General features: G+C 38.3%; 2 protein-coding genes across 4 annotated transcripts in view; one reads left to right on the plus strand and one right to left on the minus strand.

Moving 5' to 3' along the window:
* The window catches only part of LOC150110210 (uncharacterized), an 88,509-nt gene that overhangs the window by 41,684 nt on the left and 34,554 nt on the right, over positions 1-12,271 (plus strand). For both annotated transcript variants that reach the window (XR_016548866.1, XM_090398405.1), the window contains exon 7: positions 8,151-8,273. Coding sequence is in view for 1 of the 2 variants with exons in the window: in XM_090398405.1 (XP_090254531.1) it covers positions 8,151-8,273 (123 nt within the window). In the remaining variant the exon portion in view is untranslated. The remainder of the gene's footprint in view (positions 1-8,150; positions 8,274-12,271) is intronic.
* PIG-U (phosphatidylinositol glycan anchor biosynthesis class U) overlaps positions 1-12,271 on the minus strand; it is a 276,485-nt gene that overhangs the window by 30,636 nt on the left and 233,578 nt on the right. The window lies entirely within an intron of this gene.

Below are 12,271 nucleotides of genomic sequence, written 5' to 3' on the forward strand. Positions count from 1 at the left end.
TAAGTAAGAAGTTAATAAAGCTATGTGTCTGGATATTTGTCATCACCAGTATTTTTAAGAAACATGCAATAACCTTGATCTATTTATTTAAAGAGCTTAAGAGGAAGGGTTCCAAATGAGTGGAAGGAAAATAAAATAGTCCAACTGCACAAGAGGTTCTAAAACAGATGTTTCTATAAAAAATGAGTGTCTGTCTGCAGATACGGTTAAGGTTTTTTGGAAAGGTTGTTAGGACTATAAGCCAAAAAAACATTAATAGGTATAAGATACTTTATAATGGCTGACATGGATTTATAAAGGAGAGGTGTTGCTTTAAGAGACTTTTATTTTTATATATATATATATATATATATAAAAGGATAAAGGCAACGCCACAGTTGTTCTTAACATTGATGAATATCATAACAACATGATGGAAATTGTCACGGAGTGACACTTACTCGATCCTCGAGAGAGATCCCACCCACGAACTCCACAACCGGACCAACAATCTACTGAGAACTACCTAGAAACATACGCCTTTCTCTTCTCTCTCTGGTAAATCATCATCTTTTATTAAAAACTCCGCAGATTTTGTTTCATGTATAAAAGATATTATTATTAAGGAAGATGAAATCATGGCTAGTTTTGCCATGATTTCATCCTTATTTACCAATGTTCCTACGGACGAAGTTCTTGTACTACTCAAAGATAAATTATCTAAAAAAAAAAAAAGATCATAGCCTTACTTACTCATTGCATCCACTCAGGATACTTTAAGTTTCAGGACACCATCTATAAACAAAATTATGGCCTTGCAATGGGTAAGCCATTGTCTCCCTGTACTTGCGAACATCTATTTAGAAGATCTGGAAGTTAAAGCCATCTCTTCTTACCTTTAAAACCAAGAATTTGGAAAAGATATATTGATGACATTTCCTGATTGGAGCCATGGCAACGAATCTCTCCTGAACTTCCTAGAACATCTAAATAATCACCATCCAAACATAAAATTTACGTTTTTGAATTTTGAATTAGCTGAGGTTGAAGCTAATGGTTCTCTTCCTTTTTTGGACATCAAACTGACCTGTTCCTCAGAGAAATTAAAAATCTCGATTTGCAGAAAAACTACCCACACCAACAGATATCTCCACGGTCAATCCCATCATTATCCTCCTCAAAAGTTTGGAATCATTTTTACACTAGAACATCGTGCTCGCTCTCTTCTTGATGATGAGATAGAACTTAATAAAGAACTCAATTTTCTCAGGTCTACTTTTCAACTAAATGGCTATTCACAAAAAACAATTGACAAATTCCTATTAAATCCACCTGTTCGCAATAATGAAGAGACCAATAGGGTAAAAGGTAATATTTCTATACCATACATAAGCTCTGTCTCACCCAAATTAGCCATGTGCAGAGTGATACATAGGGCGAAGCAGCAGCTGGAGCGATTATAAAATGTCTACCGAGTGGATCAACTACAAAAAGAAGCAAGTGCATGATAAAATAAATGAGAACATGATTGGGAGTGAAAGAAAAATTAAGGACTGAGTGTTATATGGTGAATTCAGCAGTAAAAGGTGTAACAGATGAGAGTTTGACAAAATCGTGCTTTCCAGGCGTGAAAATTAATAATGTAAGTGAGGCTATTAGAGCACAGAAGCATAAGGTGAAAGAAATGATAGTAGTGGCTGGAACGAATGATTTAAAAGGTGAAAAATTTGTTATGAGAAAGGACTTGAAAGAATTACTAGTGGTAGCAAAAGGAAGGAATGAGAGAGTTAAGATAGTCTGTTACCGTGGTATGACAGAGTAGAGTTGAGAAGGAGAGCCATAATTGCGAATGACTCTATGGTAGGTTATGCAGGAGGAGTGGTGTGGAATTTGACGGGTGAAAGGACTTATACAAGAAGGATGGTTTGCATCTGAATGGATTTGGTGTTCGGAGACTGGAAAAATTGTTGCTGAATGAAATGAAAGTGGATATGCAGAATCGGGGAAACTAGAGCTTTTAGGGAGGGTGGGGATGCTGTTAAGTGGACATGCAGGCATCAGTGAGGCAGTTGAGTGTAAGAATGTGTTTAATACGCCTGAGTTAGAATAAAGGATAACAAACCAAAATGGGATAGTTAGTATAAAGTGTCAAAATAGGGGTAGGGCTAGGGGACTTCTGCACTTTATGTACACTAATGCCAGGAGTATTTGGAATAAGGAGGAGGAATTTTTGGCCTTGATTAGTTTTTCCTGGCCACAAGTTATTGGCATTAGTGAGACATGGCTAACAGAAGATGATATAGCTAGTGGGATAGAATGTGAGGGGTAAGTGTGTTCAGGAAAGACAGAGGAAAAAGAATGGGGGAAGGATTGTTATTGATGATAGCATCAATAACTATCTGGTGTGAGATTGAGGTCAGCAGAACAAAATTTACAGTTGGGTGCTGCTATAGACAAGGCAATGGAATAGATGATGGAGACATATGCATAGGCAAATAGACTCAATGAGTGGAGGACAGGTAATTATTATGGAGGATTTCAACTACAGTGGCAAATTATTCATGCTTGCTATGCAAGCTCATTAATTGAGAAAGAAGTAATATTTATTTGTTAATAAATGCATGCATTTATAAGCATTCCATTTAGGCTTTTATTTTTGTAGACAAAAGATGTCTTAAGCTTGCATGGCAATAATTGAGCTTTGCATTGTGTATAGAAGGCCGATGCTTGCTTGTATAGTCAAAGCTATCTTGACTGGCTCGGTTGTAGGAGCTTCCACTGTGATTTCATGCACACGCATGCATAGCCATTTCATGTCATCTCACTCTGTTGCTTAAACACAGGCCGTACGCAGTTAACGTAGCTCTAGCCAGTGAGCTTCAGCCAGCCTTTACAAGTGTGCATGTTGCTTGGGAAAATTAAGTTACAACCAACTTTTTATGACGATCTTATTTACCAATTCATAAAGAAGAACCATAGGGTAGAATTTGTATTCAAGTAGCTAAATTGAAAGAGATAGAATATCATTTGTAAAATAAATGTTGAATTTGTATGATTAAATGTACATAAATTTCTAAATACATAGTTTTAAATGGCCAGTAATTCATTATTCCACTAATCAGACTTCAATCATACCTCTCACTCCCTGAATGATAACAAGAGCAAGCGTGAATTTCAAGACCAGCATTTGTCCCTGTTCAACTATGGTAACATTGATTGGAGGGAGGAGAGGACAAATGTGGAATTACCAGGCTGGTAAGTATGACAAGCTTAGGAGATTGTTTGGATCAGTGCCATGGCATGTTAAACTGCAAGGGATGTTGATAGTGCATGGGAAGTGGTTAAAGAGCGTTTGAGGGAGGTAATGGCTGACTGCATACCTAGAGTCTGTAGAGTAAATCAAGTGGGAGTTAAATGGATGAATAACACCATTAAGCTTGAGCTGCAAAAAAACAAAAAATTGGGGATGAAATTTAAGGAGAAAGGTCACCTGCAGGTACACGAACAGTACAAAGCACAGGCCAGAAGGGTAACTAGTGCAGTAAGAAAAGAAAAATCAGATTATGAAAGGAAATTAGTAATGCAAGCTAAAGTGAATCCCAAACAGTTCCTTTCTGCCAGTGAATCCCTGGCAGAAAGGAATGCCAATGGCATGGAGGTAATTGAATCAGCTGAAATAGTAGAATTACTAAGCAAACACTTTGCAAGAGTATATCATCCAGGCTGTGATATTACAGGAATGAGAGAACGAATGGCTGATACAGGAATTTGAAGTGAATGAAATGGAGGTGAATAGTATATTACAGAACCTTAATGTAAATACATCTGTGGGATTGGATGGAATACCAGCTCGAGTCTTACATGAGGAGGCAAAGGAATTGTCAGTTCCCTTGACCATATTGTTTAATTTAAGTCTGAGCTTTGGGTTAGTCCTGAGGGGGGGAAAGAGGGGAAGATAGTTCCATTGCACAAAGGAGGTTCCAAGATTGCTGTTGTAAATTACCGACTGATCAGCATATCAGGAATCGTTTTCAAGGTTTTGGAGATATTAGTCAAGAGCAAAATAGGAATGGATAGATGAAAATGGGATACTGTATGGAGGACAGCATGGTTTTGTGAAGGGTAGATCATGCCTCAGTAACTTGCTCATGTTTTATAATACAGTGACGGCTGAACTGGATAAGGTTAATGGATTTACAGTGGTACTGCTGGACTTTGCTACGGCCTTTGACAGGATACCACATGGAATTCTAATCAGTAAACTTCAGCACATGGGCATGGATATAGGGTTGGTGAGATGGATAGGAGGGTGGTTGATGGAGAGATATCAGAGAGTAGTTTATTAAGGAGTGGAGTCCAAAAGACGGCCTGTTACTAGTAGTGTGCCACAGGATTCTGTTTTTGGAGCACTGCTATTTAATTTGTTCATTAATGATATAGGAAAGGATCTGAGAAGAACTGTTCATTTATTTGCTGATGAGGCAAAGTTGGGTAGAGCAATAGTGAATGCACATGATGTCAAAATTTTGCAGGATGATTTGGATAGACTGGCAGTCTGGTCTAATGAGAATGAATGTCAGTTTAATGTAGCAAAGTGTAAGGCTATGCATTTTGGGGCGAAAAAATTAGCAGCAGTATATCACATTGGTGGAACTGTGTTCCAGGAGGTTGACGAAGCCAGAGATTTGGGTATGTTGGTGGATAGGAAGTTGAAGTTTAGGGGGCATATAGCAAAAGTGGCTAAATCTAAATCAGCTCATCAGATCACTTGGTTACTGAAGAATACTTTGACGAGCAGAGATAAGCAAGTTATTGTTCCTCTTTATCAAGCTTTGATAAGACCCCATCTTGACTACTGTGCCCAGATCTGGGTCTGGATTTCTTCTTGATGGGGAGGAGGTAGAGAGGATCCAGAGGCGAGTGACAAAGATGATAGCTGGTCTATGGAATGAACCTTATGAGAACAGCTTGAAGGTCTGTGAGCTACAGAAATTGGTTGATAGGCAGAAAAGGGGTGACATGATTGAGATATTCAAATTACTGAAGGGATTTTACAAGATTAATTCAGAGGAAAATTTTTCAGAACAGGTCTGGTGATGGGAGAACTAGTGGCCATCCATGGAAACTGAGCAAGAGTGTAGTTAGCAAGGGTGTTAGAACTAGGTGTTTTTACTTGGAGAGTGGTGAATGAGTGGAATAAGCTGCCAGAGTTTGTTGTGGGTGCCATGACTGTAAATGAATGCGAATGCCGAATAGTTGTTCTTAATATGATGTTTAAGGCCTCCCTCGATGAGTCTAAGGACTCCTTGGAGTTGCCCGTAATAATAATGATTTTAAATATGGAAAGCATAAAGATTAAATATACAATAGCTATGCTTCATGCATGCCATTTATGCAAGAAGCACAAATGATTTATGCTTAGTGGTGAGATTACATTATCATTAGGAAATACTAGAGTGAGACACACATGATCTGAATTTTGATATGATTTTTAAATACAGCCATATAATATACAGTATATAAAAAATTGCATCCCTTATCTGCTCAACTAAAGACCAACCCCCCCCCCCCCCTAGACCTACCTGGTGTATACTAGATCCCTTGCAGCTGTAAGCTGTCCTACTTTGGCCAAACAGGCAGGACAGCAAATTTCAGAATTTCAAAACACAAGGACTACATCTGGTTTCACCAATACAGCCACTCTGGTCTTGCTGACCATGCGCTGGATACCTGCCATAGAATATGGTGGAAGAAAGCCAGAATAATACACCGTAGCAAATACAGATATGAAAGGTTTTTCATGGAATCAGCTTCAGCCCTAAGAAACGATCCAAACCTCAACAAATTTGGCTGCATGAGACTTCCTCAAATTTGGGAAACCTACATCAGAAGACCTTCAGCCCAATCGCCCAAGAATACCAACATTGCCTGCTAGAGGGCACCATCAGGACTTTAGGAGAAATAATAGCTTCATACTTCTTCCTCACTTATTGTTTTGTTGTGCCTGCGTGCACATGTCTTGTACTTAAGTTCTTGAAAATGGCAACGTGACATTGCCGAAATATAGAAATATAGTAAAATTTATTTTAATGTATATCCTAGTATGTTGTAATTTCCTTAAATAATATAATGAAAATGCATAACCAACGTCTAAGCCTTTCCACGAGAGATACATTACTGAAATACCAGATTATCTTGCAGTTTTTTCTATAACCTCCTTGTGGCTGCATATTGAATATTTCTGGGCACAGAAATATTCAATATGCAGCCATAGCAGCCACAGAGCCATAGCAGCCACAGAAATATTCAATATGCAGCCACAGAAATATGTCCCCTGCCATATTGAATATTTCTGGGCACAGAAATATTCAATATGGCAGGGGACATGACATCAGTGCAACACTGATGTCATGTCCTGAAACATTCAACAATGCAGAATACTAGATTAGTCGAGGAAGTGCAACACATCACCATAGTGGCTATACAAAAGCCCAGATTTTGGTAAGTGAGAATTTATTGAGGAATATCCATGTCTCAAGACCAGCAAAACACTGAAAGATATCTGCATGGCATTTGAATTAGCTAGTGCTACCATACTGAGAAAGATGACACACAAGATATGGTAACAGATTATCCTGTCTGCGTACAATTCCTAGACCACAAGGTATAGGAATTTCTGGTCTACCCAATAAAGTATAAAAACAAGCTGCTATTTTTTAATTAAAAACTTTATTTTAAAAGCAAGATTTTTGATGGGTTGGAAAGTATAATATATTTGACAAAGAAATTATATTTGTGCTTCCTTATTTTAACGAGTGCAAATAAAAAAAAAAACTTTGCATTTGAAATATCTTCATGACCAGAATTCTTGTATACAGAGCATCTGACTTCATATTAAGTTTCTGTATCACGATGCCATGCATTATAGCAAGAGTCACTATATAGACCTATGAAATTACTGAGCACCATCTTGATGGCAGAAGTCATTTTCATATACAAGTGTCAAAATCATATATATTTATTTGCTAAATTATCATAATACTTTGAATTAGAGAAAAGATGTATGGAAAATAAGGATGAAAATAAGAAATTCTTAGTATCTTCATCAATTGATGAAACTTCAAAAAGCTGAAACTGGTCTGAGTAGTCATTCTCAGGTGTATGTAATGCCATAATATATGCGTTTATTTATAGTGTACGATGATATACTGGCCGTGAGGCCCCTTTTACTGGGAAGTAGTACCATCTCAATTCCCCCAAATTTTATCCAGGCTGGCATAGCTGACTAATCAGGCCTATGGCTGGGACACTTAAGTATTCCTGACTGAAATCCGTGTGTGTTCATGGGGCCAGTTTGCCTGCTTGCAGGATTGGAAAAACCCCAGCTGCCCACGCCCAAGACCAGCTAACTGGGCTATGTCTGAGAAAGATCCTTAAGCTCCTCACATCAGCAACAAGAATCGAACACAGGACACTCCTTCCCCAGGCATATTGGTTGCTTTGCAACCAAATGCCTGGGGAAGTTGCGGTAGCCACTTGGCTAACCGCATGGACTCAATATATGCATTATGGCATTACATTGGTACATACATTACATACATTATGCAGCGCTAGTTTTAACAAAATCACAATAAGCTTAATACTGAAATGGTCATTAAGTATACGGTAGTTTAAGCCTAATAGCTTAAACTATTTTAAAGCCTGGCTTGGTTTTCAGGTTTTAGGACTGAAGAATGTAAAACAAGAGGAGATCATCTCATCTCTTTACTCTTAATGTGTTCAACTCAATAGCTTGTCATGACAAATTAAACCACACTGAAACCTAATTAATGAATTAAAGATCTGATTGGGCAGTAATTCTACTCTGCACTGTCTGCTAATAATTTTTTTTTTTTTTCACACAAGGTAAGATTTATTTTATTTATTGTTACTGTAGTCATCTTCTTAGATGCCATGACCCTTATGACTTATTATTATTGGTTGCCTTTTATTATAAACATATCTAAATAACGATTAGACAAATCACAATCCTAAAATATATACATATTTAATGAGAATAAGAAAATGGTCAACAGTTTCGAGTTTTGTATACAGATTTGTGATTTTACAAATTTAATATTTCCTGATATATTGGAGAAGTCTCATTTCCAATTCTTATTTTTGTCAATTAGGAACTTACAAATCAGGAAACACCATTATTTCTATTCATGGCTCTGCCAATCAGAACAATCCAATGAAAACTTTTGGTTTCAGTGGTACATGGTCTGAGAATCCTACTGTTCTTGGATGGGTTGGTAAGTAAGAGAACTGTTAACTTGATTTTACTTTTTATTATTAATGAATAATTTTGAAATGTTAATATTTAATCTTTATTTATTTTTACTTATCTCACAGCATGAAAGCATGCCTATATTCAGCCCATTCCAGGAAGGAAAAAATAAATCATCATTTATGAACAAGAAATTATACACAGAAATATTCATCTAACAAAATCTCATGGAGGTAAAGTTTATTAGATGAATGTGAGTTAGGATGCTCTGTGGCAAATGGTAGATATCAAATAGTTCATGAGCCTCATCTTCAAAGTGAAGTTTGCTTATGTTGCCAAAACTATTTCCTTGGTCTTCCTCTGTGTCTGTCTGTTAGTTGGGTTGTAGAGAGTAAGAACACTGAATGTAGGGGAAGGTGGATGTCTAAGTTAGTGCTCCAACCATCTCAGTTGACTTTTATGAATTGTTTCTGTTAGGGGGGGTCTGTGCTGGCTTTCTTCAAGAATGACAGTATTAGGAATGTGATCTTGCCATGTATATCCTGGTATTGTTCGAGGGTATGTTGTCCCAAAGCTATTGATTATATTAACTGCTCGTTGAGTTAATATGTTCCATGTTTACAAGATGTTATAAGATGTTCCATGTTTGGGCACCATATGTAAATATGGCATGACTGGTTGTTTTCTACAGACAAATTTTAGTAGTTGTGGTGATGAGATTGGATCTTCAGATATTAGTTAGACTTTTGCGGAATTGAAAGAGCTCTGTGTTTTTTTTCTTTCCACTATGTCAGAGTATCTATGTAGGAACCAGGGTACTGAAAATTTACTTCTTCAAGAATGTAGTCATTTAGCCTAGTATTTCCTTCTACTGACTGCTAACCCAATTAGTGCTGCATTTGGAATGATAGAATGCATACTTGTAATATACCAGTTAGTCAGTGACTACAAGTACGCATTCCATCATTCCAAATCTACATGAGATCTTCTAGCCTACATTTATGCTAGTGTGCATTCATGTGTGCATACACACAGACCACAGAAAGTATTGGAGAAATCTGTGCTGCTATTGCATCTGACATTTCCAAGACAACTAATCAACTCTAGCACAGAAAGCTAGTCAGCAAATTGCCATTCTATGCTTTGCTTTTCATCCTTTGTAATTGGTTATTCATTCCTGTCACTTGCTGCATGTTAATGGTGAATGGATGCCAATACAGAAATACAAATGACCTTCTCTCATTTAAAGCTATTCCATAGTTTCACCAGTGACAGTATGCTGTATTCCTCCTATTCAACTGGTAGATGTTGCAATGCTAAAATATCCTAAGCACTGAGGTCTACAACCAGTGCATTAAATTGTCTAATCATTACGTAAAAATCCCAAATGTGTCCAACCTTAGAATACTGTTCAAATATGTGGAATGGTACACCAAATACTTTGCTAAAAATTTTTATGCTGTTTAAAAGTGGACAGTTTAGCTAATTCATTCATTCAAGAATATTATACTTGAGAATAAATAAGTTTTGCAATTATCTAGGTAGTAGCCCTTCCCATAATTTTCTTGCATGCTAGAAGGGAGAATAGAAACAGTAGGAGAGAGGGAATGAGAGAGAGGTATGGGAATGCTAGAAGAGGATAGAATAGGAGCAGCAAAGGAGATGGAATAAGAGAGATGTATGGAAATGATAGAAGAGGAGAGAATGGGAATAGTAGAAGAGTGGGAATGAGAGAGAGTTATGGGAATAACACAAGAGGAGAGAATAGGATAAGTGGAAGCGAGGGAATGGTGAGAAGTGTAATGTATGGTGACTCAATGATCCGTGGTATGCAAGATAGGATGCATGAGGAGTGTTTGCCTGGAGGAACAACAGAGAATGTGGCTATGGCAATTAAGAGGGGTGAAAGGATGAATGAGATGATTGTGATGGCAGGCATGAATGACTTGAGAGGCAGTGTAAATTGGGCGGCGAGAGAGCTGAGATTCTTGCTTGAAGTTGTGTAAAAGAAAATGCAGAGAGGGAAGATTGTGTGTGTGTTGCCAAGGTATGATAGTGACGAGCTGAGCAGAAAAGCATCAATAGTGAATCACATAATAGCCAGAATGTGTGAGAAGAGAGGATTGGAATATGTGGATGCTTGGAGGGCGTTTGAAGACAGAAGGGAACTGTATGCTAGAGACTGCTTGCATTTGAATGAGGAAGGACTAAGGCATCTGGAAAGATTGTTGTTATCTGAGCAAGTCAGTGTGTCAATGCAGGGAAACTAGAATTCCCAGGGTGGATGGTAGCAGGGATGGCCTCTTGTGGGAATGGGTGCTTGGGGGAAGGGGGACAATGTCAGGAAACATTGAGCCCAGGGGGGGGGTTTGAGAGGGGACAATGATATGTATAAAAGCAGTGACATTTTTATGCACTATACTAATGCCAGGAGTATCCGAAATAAAGGAAATGAATTGGTTGCGTGATAGCATCAACCTGGCCAAAGATTATTGGGATCTCTGAGACGTGGTTGACAGAGGATGATATAATAACTGGAATTGAAGTGGCAGGGTACAGCATTTTTTGGCAGGATAGTAAAGGAAGCATGGTGGTGAAGTACTGCTTATGATAAGTGATGACTTATGTCCTCTTAGAGCAGAGGCTTTGGAAGGCAGTGACACAAATGGTTTTGAAAGCATGGTATGAGGTAGAAATGGCCAAGGCAGGATATTTATTGGGGTGTTGCTATAAACCAGGGAGCACAGAGGGTGGGGACCAGGAGAGATTTAGGCAGTTGAGCTTAGCAAGTGCAAGAAGAATGATTGTTATGGGAGATTTTAACTACAGAGTATAAGCTGGGAAGAGGAAAATGCAAGTATTAAGAAGGGGATAGAATTTCTGGAATTCTTGAGGGACAAATGTCTTCGGCAGCATGTGATGGAGGGAACAAGAGGTTCAAGAGTTTTGGATTTGGTCATAGCATCAGAAGAGCTGATAATAAATGAGATGACATCTCTCTCTCTCTCTCTCAGTAGTTGGAGAGAGTGACCATGTGATTTTGACTTGGAAGATGAACAGACATGCAGGTGTATCAAAGAAAAGGGAACATATGTGGAATTATAAGGCTGGTGATTATAGTAGTCTCAGGTATCAACTAGGGGCAGTTCCATGGAGGGCAGAATTGGAAGGTTGGGATATCATTAGTGCTTGGGAAATTGTGAAAGAATATTTGTTAGCAGCAATAGTAAGCTGTGTTCCACGGGTGAAGAAGAAGAAGACACAATTTGGTGTAAAGTGGATGACAAACGATATCAAACAGGAACTGCAGCTGAAAAAGAGATTATGGAAGATATACAAGGAGAGGGGTGGAGGACAGATACACAAAGAATATAAGATGCAGGCCAGGAGAGTGACCAGAATGGTGAGGAAGGCAAAACTGGAATATGAGAAGAGATTGGAACTAAGATCCAAAGAAAATCCTAGGGAATTTTTTAGCTATGTGGCCAGTAGGCGGAGAAACGATTGTGGAAGAATGACATTGCGGGATAAAAATGGGAATAGAGTGACTGATGCAGAGGACATAGTGGAGTTGTTCAATGAGCACTTTATTGGAGTATTTCATCCTGGAGGAGGTTTTAATACTAGAGGGATAGGGCAGGATCGGGGTTTAGAGGAGAGTGTGTTCCAAATACTGAGTACTCTGGATACAAATAAAGCTGTTGGACTGAATGGTATTTCACTATGGGTTTTAAGAGAATGTGCTAAAGAACTGACAGCTCCGTTGACCTGGCTTTTCAATAAAAGTCTGGCTGTGGGAAAGGTACCCACTGCACAAGGGTGGTAGCAGACTGGAAGTGTCTAATTATAGGCCACTTTGTGTGTGTCATCAGTAGTTGTTAAGGTCTTGGAGAAATTAGTGAGGGACTATATACAGCGTTGGATAGATGAGGGTAATGTTATCTGCGAGAATAAACATGGATATGTTAAGGGGTGCTCTTGCTTTAGTAATATGATTGTCTTTTATAATAAAGTGACAAGAGC

This window comes from Typopeltis vanoorti, chromosome 1 (genome assembly GCF_054136105.1).
Source record: "Typopeltis vanoorti isolate ZY-2024b chromosome 1, IOZ_Tvanoo_1.0, whole genome shotgun sequence".
Taxonomy (NCBI): domain Eukaryota; kingdom Metazoa; phylum Arthropoda; class Arachnida; order Uropygi; family Thelyphonidae; genus Typopeltis; species Typopeltis vanoorti.